This window comes from Ambystoma mexicanum, chromosome 2q (assembly GCF_040938575.1).
Source record: "Ambystoma mexicanum isolate Mex_15411 chromosome 2q, UKY_AmexF1_1, whole genome shotgun sequence".
Lineage (NCBI taxonomy): Eukaryota > Metazoa > Chordata > Amphibia > Caudata > Ambystomatidae > Ambystoma > Ambystoma mexicanum.
The window spans coordinates 960930167-960949636 of record NC_090924.1 but is presented as its reverse complement, the minus strand read 5'-3'; the positions used below and the strand labels follow the sequence as shown (position 1 = coordinate 960949636).

The following is a 19470-nucleotide window of genomic DNA, read 5'->3' as shown; positions in this document are numbered from 1 at the left end:
GTGTGCTTTCGCTGTGCGCGTAGCACACGCTGTTTGATGACGTGTGCGCCCGCGTGCGCCACGCAGGATTTTAGCATGAAAAAATGAACAAAATGCAAGGTAAAACAATGACAAGAAAAGAGATTAAAGGTGGGTGTTCTTCCTTGTCACTGTCACTGTCATCATCCTCTGTGTCTACTGCACATGCTTATCCCCGGTTTCTCCGTTGGTGTTGTTTGGTAGGGTACTTGCTGTTCGGGGTGCTTTCATGCTTGTTCCCCCGACAGGGATTGTTGTGCCAGTGTTCTGGTAGTCCAGTGGATCTGTGGTCATTCTGGCCATGGATGTTGGAGCTGAAACATACTGCTGCGAAATCGTTTAGCTTTCTGCAGTAGTCGGAGGTAACCCCTAGTGCTGGGCATAGGTATTCCTTAAGCCAGGGCCCTCCACACCATTTACATGGTTCTGATCATCTCGGCTTCTGGCCAGGGTTGTCTCTTCTTTTTTGGAGGGTGTTTATTGCTGCTATTCTGTTTTCCGGATTTTCCAGAGGTAGTCGGCTGATCATGGACTCCATTTCAGCTACATGTGCATCTTTTTGTACTCTTTGACTTCCCATGGTGAGTATTTGCTCTAGTGGTAGATTTGTTTTTGCCAGTATCACTCTGCAGAGTTTGTCTGTTGATAGGCCATGGATTACGTTCTGCCAAACGGCAAACTCTTCATCCAGGAAGACACACCCTATCGCTATTTCTCGGAGGTGGCTGTGGAAGTCATCTATATTTTCATTTGGGCGTTGACAGGCTTGTCTCATCTCAAACATTTCAAATCTGGGCTGAGCTGAGGTTTGAACTTCATGGTAAGCATGAGTTTGGCCGTGTCATAGTCGTCTGTGGTTCCTCTGTTGGGCAGGGTGTTGAATAGTCTCAGTGCAAGCGTCTCAAGGTTCAACATTAAGTGTGTTCACTTTTCTTCAGGTTCATACCTTTGCAGGACTTTGTGTTAAATTCAAATTGTTGCATCCAGAGCTCCCACCGAATTGCAGTCCTCGGCCCATAGGGCTCAAAAGGCTTCATGAATGTCCCTTTTACGGTGTCCAAACATGTGCTGTCGCCAGGGTGTTGTCACTGACCTTCTCCGCTCGCAGGGTCTGATGACATGATATGTGGGTGTGCTCGATAATTGCTGGTGATCGGCCCACACTGCGCTGGGGTTGCTGTCACTGTGTTGCACGTCCTTCGCGCACCTTCCATTGCTGAAGCTGCTGCAGCATGGACGTGGCATGGAGCACACAGTTCTTCTGGCGGATGCACCAAGCATTTTGTTCTGCCCACTTCGACACTGTAGTGGAATAGAGTGTACGCTTCCCGACGTTACATGATGAAGCGTGCGGGAAAGCAACAAGGCAGGTGGTATGGTCTGCGGGAGTCGGCAATGTGATGTTAACAAGAGGGGCCTGAGTGTTACCAGGACCCGTAGTAATAAGGCACACGCACACACTTGGTTGGGGAGAGGGACGCAATGTCACGTAGGCAGACTTTCACCCCCCTATTTATTCATTTCCTTTACGCACGGCATGGCACTACTTGTCATGCGCGGCATGACGCTACTTGTCATGCCGTTAGTTGTGGTCACATGAACATGGCAGAGAGAGTACCTGATTCTCTGTAAGCCGTAAACAAATAATGGAAACATTTTCTTCATGGACTATCTCCCGAAATGGATGAGGGGATATATTAAGGAGGTTTCTGGAAAGCACTAAACATTGCCTTTCGAACTATGAATAGAAACAAAAGGCTTCGGCATTAGGAATGATGCTTAAGGTCTTAGCTGAGTTTTAAATTAAATTAGTTGGAAATAAAGTTTACAAAATTGTGTTCATTTTCGAATTCCCTACAGTGCAGAAAGAAGTGTAAAGGGTTTCACTTGGTTTAACACAACTTTTTATACTCTTAACAAGTTGGGTATTTTTGGCAGGTGCAAATAGGGTACAATGTTTGGCTTACTTTCCCGTCCTCCTGTCAAAACCATTAAGCTGGCACCTTGATTTGCTCTTCAAGTTTCATTCCTCTGTGTGAGTGTTGAACATTGCATCCACCAGACCCAATGCACGTAAATGCTAATGTTGGCAGGCCGATGCATGCAATTTGCATTGTTTATAAAATGACCCTCTTAAGGTCCTTTTTGAGTTTTTGCTATGAAGTGCACAAAGAATTGTGAAAACTCCTGTTTCCTCTAGTTTTATACGTATTCTGTCAAATCAGCCGCTTACCCATTATTAGGGATTAATATTGCATGCACAGGAAGTCATTCCATGAAATAGTCAGTAAGATAGCTCACTGGGTTGAGCACTTGCTGGTCTGATCTGTGTGTGATCTGCTGATTGCAGGTTTCGAATCCTGGCAAGGCCAACTCAGCCTTTCATCATTACAAAGTCGATAAATGACCACCAACTCGTGTAGGGTGTTATAGTATGTATGTATGTTCTATGTAAAGCACTTAGGTGCAAGCGCTATATGAATAACACATCATTAAACGTCATGGCACTCACTTCACTGCCTGTGGTCACCATCAAGTTGCCTTTTAGTCACCCCATTGACATTGAACACTTTGAAATGCCAAGGTACTTACTCAATTGCCAGGTCTTGTCCTCATATGCCTATGTTGTCACACCATTTCCATAGAGTGCCAAATAAATGCTCAGGTAGTTACCTAATTACTAGTTATTAGCAATACATACGTGGATTTCCATTGAATGACCAAGCACACACCCGACTGAAAAGCCAGTATTCCTCATTTTCCAGAATGTTAAATTATTTTTGCCAAATCTTTTTTTGACACGTTTTACCACCTTGCTTTAACGCATATCTATATGTGGTTTGGGTATTGTATATAAGGGAGTGGTTGTGGGTGCAAATAGAGGTAGCAGGTCTTCCCCCACTTTTTGTAATAGAAAAAGGCAAAATCATCAGAACAAAATTTGGCAAAGTGGCATTTGGTGAGAAAAAAAACGGAGGAAACCAATAGACCCTAAATGCCCAGGACTTTTAATCAGATAATCAGGTGCTCACCCGCTGCCCAGGGATGTCCACCAATGGTTCATTACTTACCCCATCCCCATTCACATGCCAAGAAAGTCCCTCCATTACAAGTGTACCATGGCTGGTCTGACACTCTGCACTTGGCCTAGTGAAACACTCCCTCATTAACAGCCGTGTTGTTTTGATGCTTTGGGACACTGCTGGGGAACCAGACTGGAGCATATACACCGAGGAGCAAACAAGCCAGCAGGGTAACAAAGGAAATAAACACTTCCTGTATTTAACCATAAACATGATTGCCATGGTAACTTCCCTCAGAGTAAATGAGGGACTGCATGCAACCACTTCGCACTCATAGGCACATTTGCAAAATGGCCGGCCTCATTAATGCCATTTTTGTCTCTAGACACTTTACCAATGTTCTTGATACTCTAAATGTTGATGAGCCGAAATGAATAACGTTACTGTTCAACACCGCTACATCGTATTAAGAATGTAGTTAATTGCCAATTATGTAACGAGATAGCTAGCATGCTGCCTTGATATTGAATTACAAACCTAATTATAGTTTATCTGTAGTGGCGTTCAGTTTCATCGCTGAAGTCAAAGTGCACACAGTGCACTGTAGTTCACAAATGTATCCCTAGCAAGCCTATTCCTGTTTGAGTCCAAAATCACTAAGAAATTCCAAATAATTATGTATGCTAGTCAGGACATACGCAAGCAGGCAGCGGGCTTAATATGTGAGCATTTACTTGCTAATTGCCTTGCCACAGGTGCATCTTTGTAGACTGTTTTTAGATGTTTGAACATTTTGTGCAACCATTTGTCCATTTTCTTTTCTTACAGAAATGGATTAAATTCAAAAGAGATTTTGACAATTTTAGGACTGCATGTATACCGTGGGAAATGAAGATAAAAGAAGTTGAAAGTAAGTCTAGATTAGAAAACTGTTATCATTGTGACATATTAGCCGCATTTGTGTTGTTCCATTCTGTTTGTGTGATGTTGTACTGCTGTCAAAAAACATTGTGCCACTTCACTTCCAAAATTGTTTCCCTAGTTTAGGGTGACCAGATTTCCAAAACAAAAAACCGGGACGACCAACAACATAAAAGAGGGACTACCCCATCGCAGCCCACCAATTATCGCCCCTCCCCCAACACACCCCCACAACCACCACCCAATCATATTTTCAGCACTTCTCCTTTCTATAAACTCTATATGATCTCATTTGTGCAGTTTTGTCTGTGAATCTTGGCATGTTAATTCAAAACAGGCGTTTGCTCTAATTGATATTATATGGCTTGCTGTACAATTATTTCCAAGCCAGTCTCTGTGTCACAGTCAGCAAGTGTTGTGACTTGGACCTGAAAGGTTGGGGGTTCGAGGCAATCCTCCAACTTCAAAATTCTGAAAGCGTTGTGAAAAATAACTAAAATTTGAATTACAGTAGCCACCCAATCATGCAAACCCAGGACGAGGTTTCTAAAAATAATAAACTCCTGGGTCCCCGGGTGACTTCCCTGGACTGTCCTGGGAAAACCGGGGCATCTGGTCACCTTACCCTAGTTGTGACAGTGAAGGGTAATATCTCTATAAAAATATAGCCTATATGGTCAGCTCAGGTAGTTCATTTACACATGAATTCCTTTATAGGCCTCCTCTCAGCCAATCTGAAAGCGTAAAATATAGTGCATAATCGCTGTTATCGATTCTCCAAATTAAAACGAAAGGTATAGTTTATTACAATAACAGTACAAGTTATCTGTTTATGTTATCTCCCCCCAAGAAAAAACGTTCTTGTTTAGTTGTGCAACTCTATGTGCTAATATCCTTAAGGACCTCGGAAGGGGTAATAATCACATGAGATAATGACCCTTTCCAAGCTAGTAGCCCTCAGGTTTTTCCCAGGCAATAACTTGGGAGAATAAGAAAGGGAGGGAATGTGTATGTTTTGGCTAGGGTGTTCAGTGAGAACATTTTAGGGACAATTCTCAAATGTTTCTGTTGATCACCTGATGAGAAGGTCTAGCATATCTCCTTATGTGCCAAAATTAAAATGCGCTCTATTCACAAAGGGCATCTGAATTGTGCATGTTCTTGGTGCAGACATTCAGATATTCTTACACACCATTGCAGATTTTTATCAAGGCCCTCTTTTATTCATTTGTTTTAATTTATTGTTCATTTATAACGCGATTAATACCAGCAAGTGGTTGTTAAGCGCAGGATAGGGATTCGAACCTGTGTTGCGCTGCCAACGCGTTGCCCCTCTTCCTTTGAATATCTGGATCTGGAATTCCTTTGCAGGTCTCCTGCAATTATAGGTCCTTCAGCCAAAAAGCTTTACCAGACTGATTGTGACTGCATCTTGATGGGCTCTGGGCTTGATAGCCAGAGTCACCCGCAATAGTTCTGTGAAAGAGAGAACCCCCAGAAAACAGACATCTGTGAAAGAGCATGTCACCTTCATTTAAAATTCTCTGTCAGCAGAATGAAAGGATCCTTGTGGTGGTGTGGCGAATCTCGGAAAACTGGAAATGCCCCTGCAAATGTGTGAACCCCATTGAGAGTCCCTTAATGCATATTGCCAATAACCTAATATTAAATATGTATACACTGGAATAACCTTCCTAACCTTCCATTAGAATGTTGACACCTTTAAAAGTACATAGCACTCTCGATGTTGAGGCATCTATCTGCGTGCAGGGAATGCCTGCTTTATCTGTCAGTGTATTTCATCGCTCCGTATATTTGAGTTTCAGCTGCCTTTTTGCAATATCCCCCCTCATCTCCCTATTCCCTCTTCACCCACTCTGTCTGCCCCACCACATCCTCCCGTACATCCTTCACCTTCTCCCCCACCTCCTTGATTTCATTCGCCCTGCTGCTCCCCCTATCCCCTCTGCTGGTACCCCTATTGCCAAGGCAGGCCTCGCTTTGCTCTTCCATGTCTCACTCTTGGGCTGCACTGAGTGCTCTTGCGCACCTGCACTGATGGCCCTACGAACCATGCAGAATCTAATCTCCTTTATTTCGTTTTCTCTTCACACACATTTATGAGTTTATAGCCATTTTCTGCCACACCCCACGAGTACTAATTGTAATTAAGGTCATACAGGATGCAAACACTCAGCATTCAGAGCAGACGCAGCTCCAAATTAGGAAAACAAAATCAGGCTAAGATGGCACGCACAGGAAACGGAAATGAGGGTACGGTCTGAAAAGTTGGAGTACGCTTGGAATTCCATGGTGGGATGCGATGCACAAAGAAAGTTGCTTTCCATGTAAGGCAGGAGAAGGAAGCGGGTTTATCAGGCAATGCGAGTCAAAGGAAGGACACAAACCGAGGTACACATGGTGGCTCAGTGTGTTCCAAAGCAGGGCCAACACAACATTCCGAAGTTCCTAAGTCATCTGATTAGCTCTGCTCCACATCATCTGTTGCTGTGTTGGTTGTAATACAATTTTCAGCCTCACTACACTGGATATAACACTTGCCATCGCACCTAGTCAGAATTATCCACAAATGTTCTCAAAAAACGCTGCTTATGTAGACATCTCAAAAAAGAAACTGCTTTGGCTTACAGTGACCTTTCTGTCTCATCCAATGAAACCAACTGAAAGATCAAGCTACCCAGTTCTTGTGTGGCAGCCTTTGATAAAGGAAACGTTCATAGTTCTAAGTTGGACGCAATAGGCAAAGAACTGAAGGAATAGATTTGGAGACCGCTATATTTGAGATAAATGCTGGGCATATCACCACCCTGAATCAAGTGAGTGCTCAACAGGAGGAGGCTAGATCCATTTCCCGCAGTGCTCTGTTCCCCAGCAGGGTCATATTTGGTAAAAAAAAATATATTTATATAATGAGGCATGTTAAAAAAAGAGATTGATGGTTGTGAATGTACTACAGGTAGGATTTTTGGAACATTAATCAGGGTGCATTTTGGGAAAATCTGTGACAATCATACATTTCAGAAACATTGGCTATTAACATTCGTTCGATGTTCATAGCTGGTTAGGTAATGTTGTTTTATGTTGAGGTGTCATTATAATGTTTTTGAGCGCCTTTGAAGCAGCAGGTAGCAAACCCACCAGAACAAGCACAAAAAAAGAAAAACTAGAAGGCTAGACTCGGAAATCTAATCTTTTAACCAGACCATAAACCCTTGTTTTGACCTAACATTCACATGATGCCCTCTATTAATTGGACACATTAGCTGCAGCCCAGGATGAGAAGGCTATTCAAAGGCTGGATCATGTAAATTGACTCACATATGCTCCCAGCTTCAGCCTAAGAGATTCCTGCCTCACACCAATATAACCTTTACCTTATAGCCGATAGCAGGAAGCTCCAGGAAGGCCGGACTAGGCCTTCTTCCCCCAAAGAAGCCATGGTCAAAATCCACCCCCAGTTAAATGTGCCTATATTTACTTCCCGCTTTCACATCTATGAATCCTGGACGTTCGTTGCCATTAAGGTCCTAGGGGAGTAGAGGGGCCGTGCATGCAGTGTTTTCTTGGGCAGGGTTTCTACATGTCTTGGCTTATCATGACATTATGGAAGGCTCAAGCGTCTGACTGCAGCTAAGCCATAGCAAGGATTTGTGTCCCTAAGCACGTTGTACACAAGCCTAGGGTTTCGGTAACCATGACACAAATCAGGAAACCAAAACGTTTGAAAGTTTTTTGGTCACTTTTTGGGGAGCGTTTTCAAATTTGGCAAATTCGGATTTCTGAAATACATCCCCTTCCAAATGTTGTTGGTGGCCTAGGAAAGTAATTAGTAGGGTTTTTCTGTCTGTGCTTTCTTAGGCATGGATTCAAGATGCTCAGGTGAAACATGCTGTGACGATTCAACTTCACACTAGAATGGATCTGAAAAGATTGGAAAAACAATCAAATTATAAACCTCCTTGTCCAATATTGGTAACGTGGATGGAACAGCAGGCTTATCTCCGAAAGGTCATGGATCATTGGTTAGTTGCAACACAGCAAAAATACAAATATTACCCAATGATAAAAGGGACTGTCCAGTCAAGATTGTATACAAATATCGACTTTATTATTATCACAACATACAGTTCTAGCACATCACAAAATACAACCCACCCTATAATGGAAGTCAGTGGACAGACAGTTTCAAAGAAGGAAAAAGGATGCACTCTGGATATGGACAGGAGGGTAGTTGTTATAGTAAAAAAGGACAAGAGTTCATGGATACTTGGTTTCAGCACAAAGGGAGCAATGGGTTGTAAAATGACACTATGGGGAGAAGGACCAGAGTGATAGAACCGCAATGTACCTTGCGCTGGTTGTTGTTCTTTTCGCTCAACAGGGTCGAGTCGATTTTAAGGCACTTTGCAGCTTCTGCAACAGGGTTCAAAATGGCAGACAGCTGCGAGTATCAGGCGGCAGGCAGTTCAGCGAGAAAAGCTGGATGGATGGCTGCAGTCTAGCCTACACGGCAGTTCTGGGTCAGGAATCATTGTCTCAGTGCTGGTTGGCCTTTCTGGAGCACTGGCCAAGGTGTCTCGGACAGCTTTAGCGACTGTGGCATAACAACATACAGTGGTGCAGTTGGTTGCAGCTCGAGGGGCTTGACTGGCTCAAAAATGTCCTTTAAGGTTGATGTCGATAGATACTCATCGATGAACTCCGAGCTTCTTCACTGGGCTCATGTCATCCTTTAAGGTGGATGGACCAAAGCTGAGGATAAGGCTGCAGGCAGCTGCCTTGTCCTTGGTTTGGTTCAGAGACTATCTGGCACTTACCACCTAGGAAGCTTGCTGCAGAGCCTAGCAGGGAACACTGTGTTCTGGCTGGGTACTGGTTCTAGAACTGCTGGAGGGTCCTCTGGATTCGGTATCTCCGTCTCTTCCCTGGGAGATGTTTAGGGGAGGGATCTTGCTTCCCTCTTGCAGGTCCTGACCTTCCTTCACTGGCGGAAGATCTCATGCAGACTGTACCTTCAGCTAGGGTCCAATGATGAGATCGTCCTTCTGCTTCTGGTGAAGCCTTCAGATGATCTGCCAAAAGAGGGGCTCAGACCTATTTTAAAGCCAGTTGGACTACAGTGATTGGTTTAGGCTAAGCCTACCTTAATGAACCAATCCTGGGTCCCCACCGACAATCTACTATATGTGTGAATTCATAACCAGAGTGCTTTGCAACAGAAAAGGTAAAAGGGTGAAAACATGTAACATTAAGTCGCACCCATCTTCCTGTCTGTTGTGGATTGCTCTGATTAATGGAGCTTTCTGTGGTTCCTGATTAAAGCAGCAGGTCTCCCTTGAAACTGCAGCAAAACCAGACTTTCTGGCTCTATCAAATCACATACTCGTACCTTCTGAATGGGGTCCCCCTGCAGGGATTACTACTGTAAACACATTTCACTGTCAATCGATACTGAGGGCAGGGGACGGGTTTCAGGTTGGCACAGTGCATATGAAAGGGTGATGGGGTTTCCTATCTACTTTATTAGCCTCTGCAGCCTTGCTCCATGTGGACCTGTTTGAATTAAACTCTGATTAGTTTGTGAGTGATGCCACCAGCTACATGGCACAACAAAATGACATGGTGGATCCATTGAACCGTTGTTAGTTAATTAGGCTGGCTCTGGCAGGGGAAAGGTTTGGCCCTCCCCTTTCTGGAGATGCATCATGTACTCCACCTGTCAGATCTGAACTAAATATGACAGGAGGGGGACTGTGCATGTAGGCTGTGCCCACCCAGAGTACATTTGTCTATGCATATGTCATGCGATGAGCATAGGAAAAAGTGTACGGATTAGCCCCACACATTTTCAGGAAGTTGATCTACCATCATTCAATTACATTTAAAAAATCCCCAGCATGCACACACCCACCATGCGGATGGTGAAATTACTTACACATGTATTGAGTACCTTTCAGACATACCCCCTGGTGCAGTGAACACCTCCTCCCCAGCTATCTCTTCTTTCGGTGCTGCGCCCCATAGATTACAATTGAGTCCTAGAATAAATTTGGTCCAATTGTACACATAACTCCTCCACCTTTTCCTTTTCATGCCTTCCTGAGCATCTTATATATGCCTCGCCCTCATCCTAACTATCTACCTAACTACTAAATGTTCTGTCATACTCCTCCTTTGCCTCTCTGACAGACAAAACTGCTTTGACGCACTATACAAATTCAATATAACATAACATAAGATTCTCCCAGCAACCAGTAACTTCTCTAGTACCTTACTTATTCAAAGGGATTTTTTTTTAAGTACCCTCAACGATGTCTAGCTAGTGAGATAGGATACATCCCTTTTTTCAGTCCGCTCTTTAATTCCATTTCATGAACACAGTAGCATGTGTGTATCTAAGAGGGTACCTCGCAAGGCATCTCCTACCACATTCTGGTGTCTACACAACACACGAATATAGAGCTATACAGAAGTGCACACACACATAAAACCCCTCAGAGGTGGCCTCGCTGCAGGCTCGCTGCACAGATTGTCTCCTTTAGGTGCAGTATGTTCAAATAGGTATAAACAGTCCCTATAATAACATCCTACTCTACTGACAGGGATATCAATATGTATAATACAATAAAGAGTAAGATAACACGTCTTGTTTTACTTACATCCAACCCCCTTTACACAGGAACTCTATAAGGTTTTCCGGCATCACTAGTCTTGAAAAAATGGACCGTCTGCTATGATTGATTAAAAAATGTGTATAACAAATTTTTATTCAAATAATTCGAACTGAATTTAAACATAAAACACTACCCTCACCTAACACAGTGTACTAAACACTAAAAAACAGTTACTAAAACATGAAATACAAAGTTCACTTATTTGCATGACACAAAAGATATCACATAACATAACACAAAAAAATCTCAATGTGTCTCTAAAACAACAACCATCCCAACATGTTTCTGTTCTTCACTGCCCAGTTCGGGCGAACATTCTTCAGGGGAATTTTTTTTAAAAAAAGCATCCACTAATCTCTTCAACACCGTGCTGAAAGGGTAGATTCAAACTTCTATACAGGCAAAGGAAGGAAAGAACCTCCGAGCCTGTAAGAGTAAAAGGAAAAACTAATGAGTTCCAAAAAGAGGGAAAGGAAGTACTACAAAATGTAGAAAAAGAACATGGCATAGAGGTTATGCCACACTCACACGGGTCCCAACAGGGCACCCACAAATTTACCTTTAAATGGTGAAACTTCAAAGCGCGTCACAGGATGACAAATTCGCTGGTTTCTCGCCAAATGAGAGACCACTACTTCACAAAAGCATCATAGTCCGCTAAAGTATCGCCACACCTAAATGAGACAGAACCAATACACAGAGACCACATGCTCTGTTATATCCAGAAAGGGGCTTCAAAATGCAATTACACATGAAAACAGGGCTCCAAATATCATAAAATAAATTACCTTCACAGATGTAGGGATCAAGACTGTAACAAGCAAAGCAGCAATCAACGTGTTTGCAAAGGAGAAATCCACACAGTCAAGCCGTAAAGTATCAATCTGGAAAACAATGGATGCATGGCAATGAACACCATATGTCTGGCATCACACTTCAACATGTACCGATGGGAGTGCTTTTATTTCACCCTCGTGATTAAGACTAAGTGCCCGTACAATATATAGAATGCAGAAAAAACTTTCATGCTGTCCATCCTACACAACGTGGGAAACCCATGGCAAAAGATAACCAAACTACCCCACGCGTACAGGAAGGGAATGTACCGGCAGTGGGAAAATTATCACACACAGAACCACAATGCTAATGACTCACCTGTACACTCAGAGGGATTAAATCACTCTAATGGCAGCTTCCAAACGCACACAGCCAACACTGAATTCAGTGAAACCAAAAACTGCTGCACACTAACAGTACGTCTATGGTCGTGCGGCAACACAAAGAAAGGACTACACTACTCAGTGTAGGAAGGAAAGTCCATCAAAAGGAAGGGCCATGTTGGAACGGACCCGGCAACATAGAAAAAGGACTACACTACTCAGTGTTGGAAAAAAAGTCCATCAAAGGGAAGGGCCATATTGGAACGGACCTGAAGCCTACTGGTGTAGAACAGATTAGTGGACACCACGAGCACTAAACAGGTGTTTTTTTAAAACAATGATATGCTGGCACCAACACAATATGGTATATGCATCTCACACTGTCAAAAATCATACTTGGCTGACCAAATGCCAATCAATGCTTTCGTTGAGACCTAGCACATTACTCTGTAATTTAAAAATAATTTTTTGCTCTACATTCAATAATTTTCGATCCGTTTCAATTTTGGTATGTCCATGCACCTTTTTCAAAATCAGCCATGTGAAATCATTAAAACCATGTTTCTTTTCAATAAAGTGTTTGACAAGGGGAGCAGTAATCACCTGGTTTTTGAGACAGCTGCGATGTTCCACCATTCGAACTTTACATTGCCTATTCGTTTTTCCCACATAATGTAGGCCACACGGGCAAGTGATTAAATATACAACATTGGCTGTGTTACAATTTGTCATTTCACTGAAGACCCACTTTACATCAGGTAGAATTTGCAATACTCTAGTTTCTTTTGTTTGTCCACACATGCTGCAATTCCCACATGGAAAATGTCCTTTCACTTCAGGCATACCCCACAGTCTAGTTTGTCTAACCTGTGGAGTTCGCATTTCTGTCACATCATTTCTGATTAGAATATTCCGTAGATTCTGACTTTTTCTAAACGCCACTAAAGGAGGCAACACTTCTTTACCACAATAGACTTTCTTCCAAGTTTTCATCACAATGGTTTTGATTTTATAGGACAAATTCGAAAAAGTGTTAACAAAAACAGTGCCAATCTTTTTAGTAGTCTTGTTACTTTTCTCCAGCAATGCCTTGCGATTGTTATTGTAGACTCTTTTGAGATGATTTTGCTCAAAGTGCGGATGTATTGACCAACAAACTGTTGGCCAAGGGTTATCCGTCTAGAGTAATAAGAAATGCTTCAAAAAGAGCCTACAATAACAATCGCGAGGCATTGCTGGAGAAAAGTAACAAGATTACTAAAAAGATTGGCACTGTTTTTGTTAACACTTTTTCGAATTTGTCCTATAAAATCAAAACCATTGTGATGAAAACTTGGAAGAAAGTCTATTGTGGTAAAGAAGTGTTGCCTCCTTTAGTGGCGTTTAGAAAAAGTCAGAATCTACGGAATATTCTAATCAGAAATGATGTGACAGAAATGCGAACTCCACAGGTTAGACAAACTAGACTGTGGGGTATGCCTGAAGTGAAAGGACATTTTCCATGTGGGAATTGCAGCATGTGTGGACAAACAAAAGAAACTAGAGTATTGCAAATTCTACCTGATGTAAAGTGGGTCTTCAGTGAAATGACAAATTGTAACACAGCCAATGTTGTATATTTAATCACTTGCCCGTGTGGCTTACATTATGTGGGAAAAACGAATAGGCAATGTAAAGTTTGAATGGTGGAACATCGCAGCTGTCTCAAAAACCAGGTGATTACTGCTCCCCTTGTCAAACACTTTATTGAAAAGAAACATGGTTTTAATGATTTCACATGGCTGATTTTGAAAAAGGTGCATGGACATACCAAAATTGAAACGGATCGAAAATTATTGAATGTAGAGCAAAAAATTATTTTTAAATTACAGAGTAATGTGCTAGGTCTCAACGAAAGCATTGATTGGCATTTGGTCAGCCAAGTATGATTTTTGACAGTGTGAGATGCATATACCATATTGTGTTGGTGCCAGCATATCATTGTTTTAAAAAAACACCTGTTTAGTGCTTGTGGTGTCCACTAATCTGTTCTACACCAGTAGGCTTCAGGTCCGTTCCAATATGGCCCTTCCCTTTGATGGACTTTTTTTCCAACACTGAGTAGTGTAGTCCTTTTTCTATGTTGCCGGGTCCGTTCCAACATGGCCCTTCCTTTTGATGGACTTTCCTTCCTACACTGAGTAGTGTAGTCCTTTCTTTGTGTTGCCGCACGACCATAAACGTACTGTTAGTGTGCAGCAGTTTTTGGTTTCACTGAATTCAGTGTTGGCTGTGTGCGTTTGGAAGCTGCCATTAGAGTGATTTAATCCCTCTGAGTGTACAGGTGAGTCATTAGCATTGTGGTTCTGTGTGTGATAATTTTCCCACTGCCGGTACATTCCCTTCCTGTACGCGTGGGGTAGTTTGGTTATCTTTTGCCATGGGTTTCCCACGTTGTGTAGGATGGACAGCATGAAAGTTTTTTCTGCATTCTATATATTGTACGGGCACTTAGTCTTAATCACGAGGGTGAAATAAAAGCACTCCCATCGGTACATGTGAAGGGTGATGCCAGACATATGGTGTTCATTGCCATGCATCCATTGTTTTCCAGATTGATACTTTACGGCTTGACTGTGTGGATTTCTCCTTTGCAAACACGTTGATTGCTGCTTTGCTTGTTACAGTCTTGATCCCTACATCTGTGAAGGTAATTTATTTTATGATATTTGGAGCCCTGTTTTCATGTGTAATTGCACTTGAAGCCCCTTTCTGGATATAACAGAGCATGTGGTCTCTGTGTATTGGTTCTGTCTCATTTAGGTGTGGCAATACTTTAGCGGACTATGATGCTTTTGTGAAGTAGTGGTCTCTCATTTGGCGAGAAACCAGCGAATTTGTCATCCTGTGACGCGCTTTGAAGTTTCACCATTTAAAGGTAAATTTGTGGGTGCCCTGTTGGGACCCGTGTGAGTGTGGCATAACCTCTATGCCATGTTCTTTTTCTACATTTTGTAGTACTTCCTTTCCCTCTTTTTGGAACTCATTAGTTTTTCCTTTTACTCTTACAGGCTCGGTTCTTTCCTTCCTTTGCCTGTATAGAAGTTTGAATCTACCCTTTCAGCACGGTGTTGAAGAGATTAGTGGATGCTTTTTTAAAAAAAATTTCCCCTGAAGAATGTTCGCCCGAACTGGGCAGTGAAGAACAGAAACATGTTGGGATGGTTGTTGTTTTAGAGACACATTGAGATTTTTTTGTGTTATGTTATGTGATATCTTTTGTGTCATGCAAATAAGTGAACTTTGTATTTCATGTTTTAGTAACTGTTTTTTAGTGTTTAGTACACTGTGTTAGGTGAGGGTAGTGTTTTATGTTTAAATTCAGTTCGAATTATTTGAATAAAAATTTGTTATACACATTTTTTAATCAATCATAGCAGACGGTCCATTTTTTCAGGACTAGTGATGCCGGAAAACCTTATAGAGTTCCTGTGTAAAGGGGGTTGGATGTAAGTAAAACAAGACGTGTTATCTTACTCCTTTAGGTGCAACCTGCCATCAGCCCAGGCTCAGCAAGAAGCACACACACTTCCCTGGTGGATGTGATGCAGCCAGGTGGGACCGAAGCCCATTGCAGTGAAGCAGAGGCATGGAGGAGTCAGCACAGCCCTGGTGTTGAGGTGTAAAATATCACCAAACAGGAAAGCAATCTTGGGGTTACGCTTCTGGTTGTACTCAGGAGGATACAATAATTCAAAGAGAAAGAAGAATGTTTGGCTTCATTATAATGGTAATTCCAAAATGCAAAGGAACAGTTGTTATCGCTGCACATATCACCTGTAAGATCTCAAATGGAGTTGTTTGACCATTTTGGAGACCCCATTTTCAGAAGGATAAACCACGAATCGTGCAAACTGTAGACATTGCAGGAGAGAAATAGGTCTATTTATATCAGCAATATATTGATTTTAGTCTCAGAAATTAATAGGAATAATAAAGGATAGAGGGGGAGGCAAGAAAGAATAGTTCCACCCGCAATAGCCAGGGCACGTTGTCAGGGTTTTGTAAAGGTTGTTTGGGAGGAGGTCATTGAGGCTTTGGTACATTTGGTTTTGTAACAAATGTTGTTTTCCAGCTTTGAAGGAAGATGAGAGTGGACGAAACATCAAGGCAGGATCAGTGTGGGGCTCGGTTTGTTTAAGAGGATTGCATGTTTCTGTCGTGCCTTAAGATAAATAAATGATACATTAATTAAAGGACCAGAGGAAAGCTTTTAGTTGTCGGACAGGTTCTGACGGACTCTTCTCTCCTTTTTTCTCCTTCAAGGTCATTTTGGCTCATCTGTAGCATCATATTTCATATTTCTCAGATGGATGTATGGTGTAAACCTGATCCTGTTTGGACTAATCTTTGGCCTGGTTGTAATTCCCGAGGTAAGGACTTCAAGCTCAAATTGTTTCCACAACCTGTATCCTTTCAAAACAGTTTGTTGGCGTCAAATGATTGCTAATAGAGCACATCTGAATTGAAATGCTGAACGCCCATATACTTATTAAAAAAATGGCATTGATTAAAACAAATGTTACAAAGATGTGTATACAGTTTTTAGCACAGCTCACATAAACCAATGAATGCAGCATAAGCCTAAACACGCAGGGACTAATTTACACTGATGTTCTATGGGATTTTGTGAAGGCAAAGATATATGTTCACCAATGATGATGTTCAATCTGATGGACTCAATTATGGCTAATAACTGTTCTATAATCAATTGTTTATGTTAAATGTTAAAATGTTAAAGGTATTTGTACCGCGCACCGTCACCAACGGAATTGGTCCCCAGGCGCTCAGGCAGATCTGCAAACGATAAAGGTGGGATGGGTTAGTAGGTTGAAGAAGGGAGTAGGATAGTGAGAGAAGTGGTGTGCTGTTGGCAGCTTAAACTCAGTATACACCGGGTGCTGAGCTTTGGTGCAGGTATCGGATTGGAGTCAGTCCACATGTGCTGTTGTTCCGGTTTATGTGTTGTTGCAGTGTTGTGAAGTGCGTGCGGTTTGTTGTGCGAGAGATGGTTGTGTGAGTTTTTGAGTGAGATAAGTATGCAGAGTTTGAGCTTATTGGTTAGTGGGTTACCTGACCTTTACCAATGCTAGTACTCGCGGTTCTGGGGAGTGTGGCACTTGTTGGCCCTCGCATTCCCATCTAGGCGCGGCGCAGGCCAATGATTGGGGCTCCATACTGGTGTGATCATGCCAACATTCACACTTTTATCTGGTCGCGGCGCAGGCTAGTGTTTAGAGATCGGTCGAGGAGTGGGCAAGCTAGCGTTCACAACTCCATCCGAACGCCACGCAGGTTGGTGTTCACGGCTTTGATTGTGGCATAAGCTAGCATTCACGTTTCCTAGGCGCGGGTGTGTTATCCATCCTAATGTTACTGAACCAACACCAAAACGCTAGCTACTGTTGACATGCTTATACAAATATTCGCGTTGCACTTAGTATAAAATGAAAAAATTATCCCTTTAAGCATTCCGAAAGGGAATTATTAATACCCCTACAAAAAGGTTAGGCTTTCAGGAAGGGTATAATTCAAAAGTGGAAACAGTACAAAAGCCTTCTTGCTCCAAGGAAGCGTGGGCTTACTGAGGAGATCTCGGGCATTTTCGCTTAGGCCACTGTGTTTTGGATGATTCTGGCAAATGGTCTTTATGGCGGGAGGGGAGGGCACATAGCCCATGCTATGGATCGTGAAGTCTCCAGCACTGAGGGACATCAGTACTTCACATTAGAAGAGTTCGCGGGAGTTATCACATCATTGAAAACAAACATGAGCCCAGGAAATTAAATTTCTCATCTGATTTTTAGCAGAATAATATCCCTTTGTGTTTGAAAATGTCGTTTCATGTTTTTAACTTCATGGTTTTTACCAATTCTTTCCCTCTCTACTGCCATCAGGTGATTATCTTTCCGATTTATAAGCAAGGTAATCAATCGAGTCCTTAACTAATTTCGTTGACAGATTGTTCTTTTCAAACTTTTGGAAAACATCTTTTAGAAAGAATAGAATTCACTGGGCAAATTAGCATAATGTTTTTGTTTTTATCCAGTACAAATAGGTTTTAAAGAGGTGTTTGTGACACAACAACAAGGTTTAAGCGTGTATATATTTGCAGCTACTTGGCTATTTATGAAGAAAGAATCTCCATATAGCTTTCATGGGTTAAGTGAATGCATTTAAGGCAGCAGATACAAACAGGCGTTAGTACATATTGGAAAATATGGGACTTCAATGGTGGATCTTAAAAATCCTTATTAAAATAAATAAAAATATCACATCAGTGATTCGTTATTACTTTGGAGGTTTGACAACTGAACAATTTGACGTCCGCTGTGGTGTTCGGTGATGCTACGTTCTTGCACCCATCTGATATAAAATGTTCACTAATGAGTGATATAATGAGTGATATAATGTTCTGTATGAAACAGGTGCAGGTGTACCCATAATTGGACGATTTGTACCCCCATGTTGACATACGCTGTTCACTGTGTATTAATGTCTACAAACCCTTAGTCACTGCAAATTCTTTTGGAAACATATACACGAAATATGAAGAATATGGGGTTAAAGGTAAATGCCAGTAGATTGGCGGTAATTACCTTTTCAACAAGGAATATAAAGAAGTTACGAAGGCTTTAAAAGACTGATGGGTCAATTTTACCACATGTACAAAAAAAACATGTTCTGGCATTATTATGTAATTGTAATTCATACAATATTGATCATCTTGTTAAAATGCAGTGTTACAATGAACCAGGAGATCGATGGCTTACTTACATTTTGTAAGTAAATGAAGGTTTAACCTATCAATCATATCCTGAAAATGTATGACGCTAAAGGCTTCTCTATTACTTTGTATGGGGTCCCATATGGGGTCTCAAAAAAGTGTATATTTTACAAATTGATCAGAATTGATTTTGTTAAAGTATTTTCGGTGTACCCCATTTGGCACCTCATTTTTCTATTCCCATGGAAGTAGGTCTTGAGTTCCAGGAAGATATTTTCCTTACTGTCCCAAGTGTTCTGGTTATAAAATCTTTAGGGAATGATAGTCGTTAACCAAATTAGTATTAAAAATCATTATGGATAATGGATTGGCATTTTCTATTCATTGGTCAGCATATGTGTCAAAGGTGAAACAACTTGGGCACAACTTGTCGCAGTTTGGGGTAAATCAGTCCAGTAGTTTTAAAAATATTTGACGACGGAGGGGATGCCCCCCCTTGCATCCCAAAAACCTTTATATAATTCCCATGGTGCTTTGCAGAAGGGAGGCTGAGAGACATTTAAAAAATGAAAAGCCATCATCTTTTCTGCTCGATCGGAGCGATTCCCACGCTAATTCCAAAGGAAGCCACACATAAAAGTTTCTCAAAATACTCTTTGTAGCAGAAGAAAGGATGCAATCATATTATGCTTTAGGTCGGGAGTGCAACGAGCTCACCATGTAAAGCTGCAGAGCTGGGAGTGGGCTTGGGAGTCAGTTGCAGGTAGAACATTGTTGGCTTATCATTGAACTACTAGGGCAATCATGCAAAATTGCAGCATCAATGCCGCAAGACGCGCTTGGAAAAGAGACAGCCTCTCACAAACTGAAGAGTGATATGGTGTAAA

At 41.9% G+C, this 19470-nt stretch overlaps 1 protein-coding gene across 1 annotated transcript in view; it reads left to right on the top strand.

Moving 5' to 3' along the window:
* LOC138568821 (transmembrane channel-like protein 2) overlaps positions 1-19470 on the top strand; it is a 636652-nt gene that overhangs the window by 111824 nt on the left and 505358 nt on the right. The window contains exons 4-5 of the mRNA XM_069646590.1: positions 3870-3951; positions 16123-16229. Coding sequence (XP_069502691.1) covers positions 3870-3951; positions 16123-16229 — 189 coding nt within the window. The remainder of the gene's footprint in view (positions 1-3869; positions 3952-16122; positions 16230-19470) is intronic.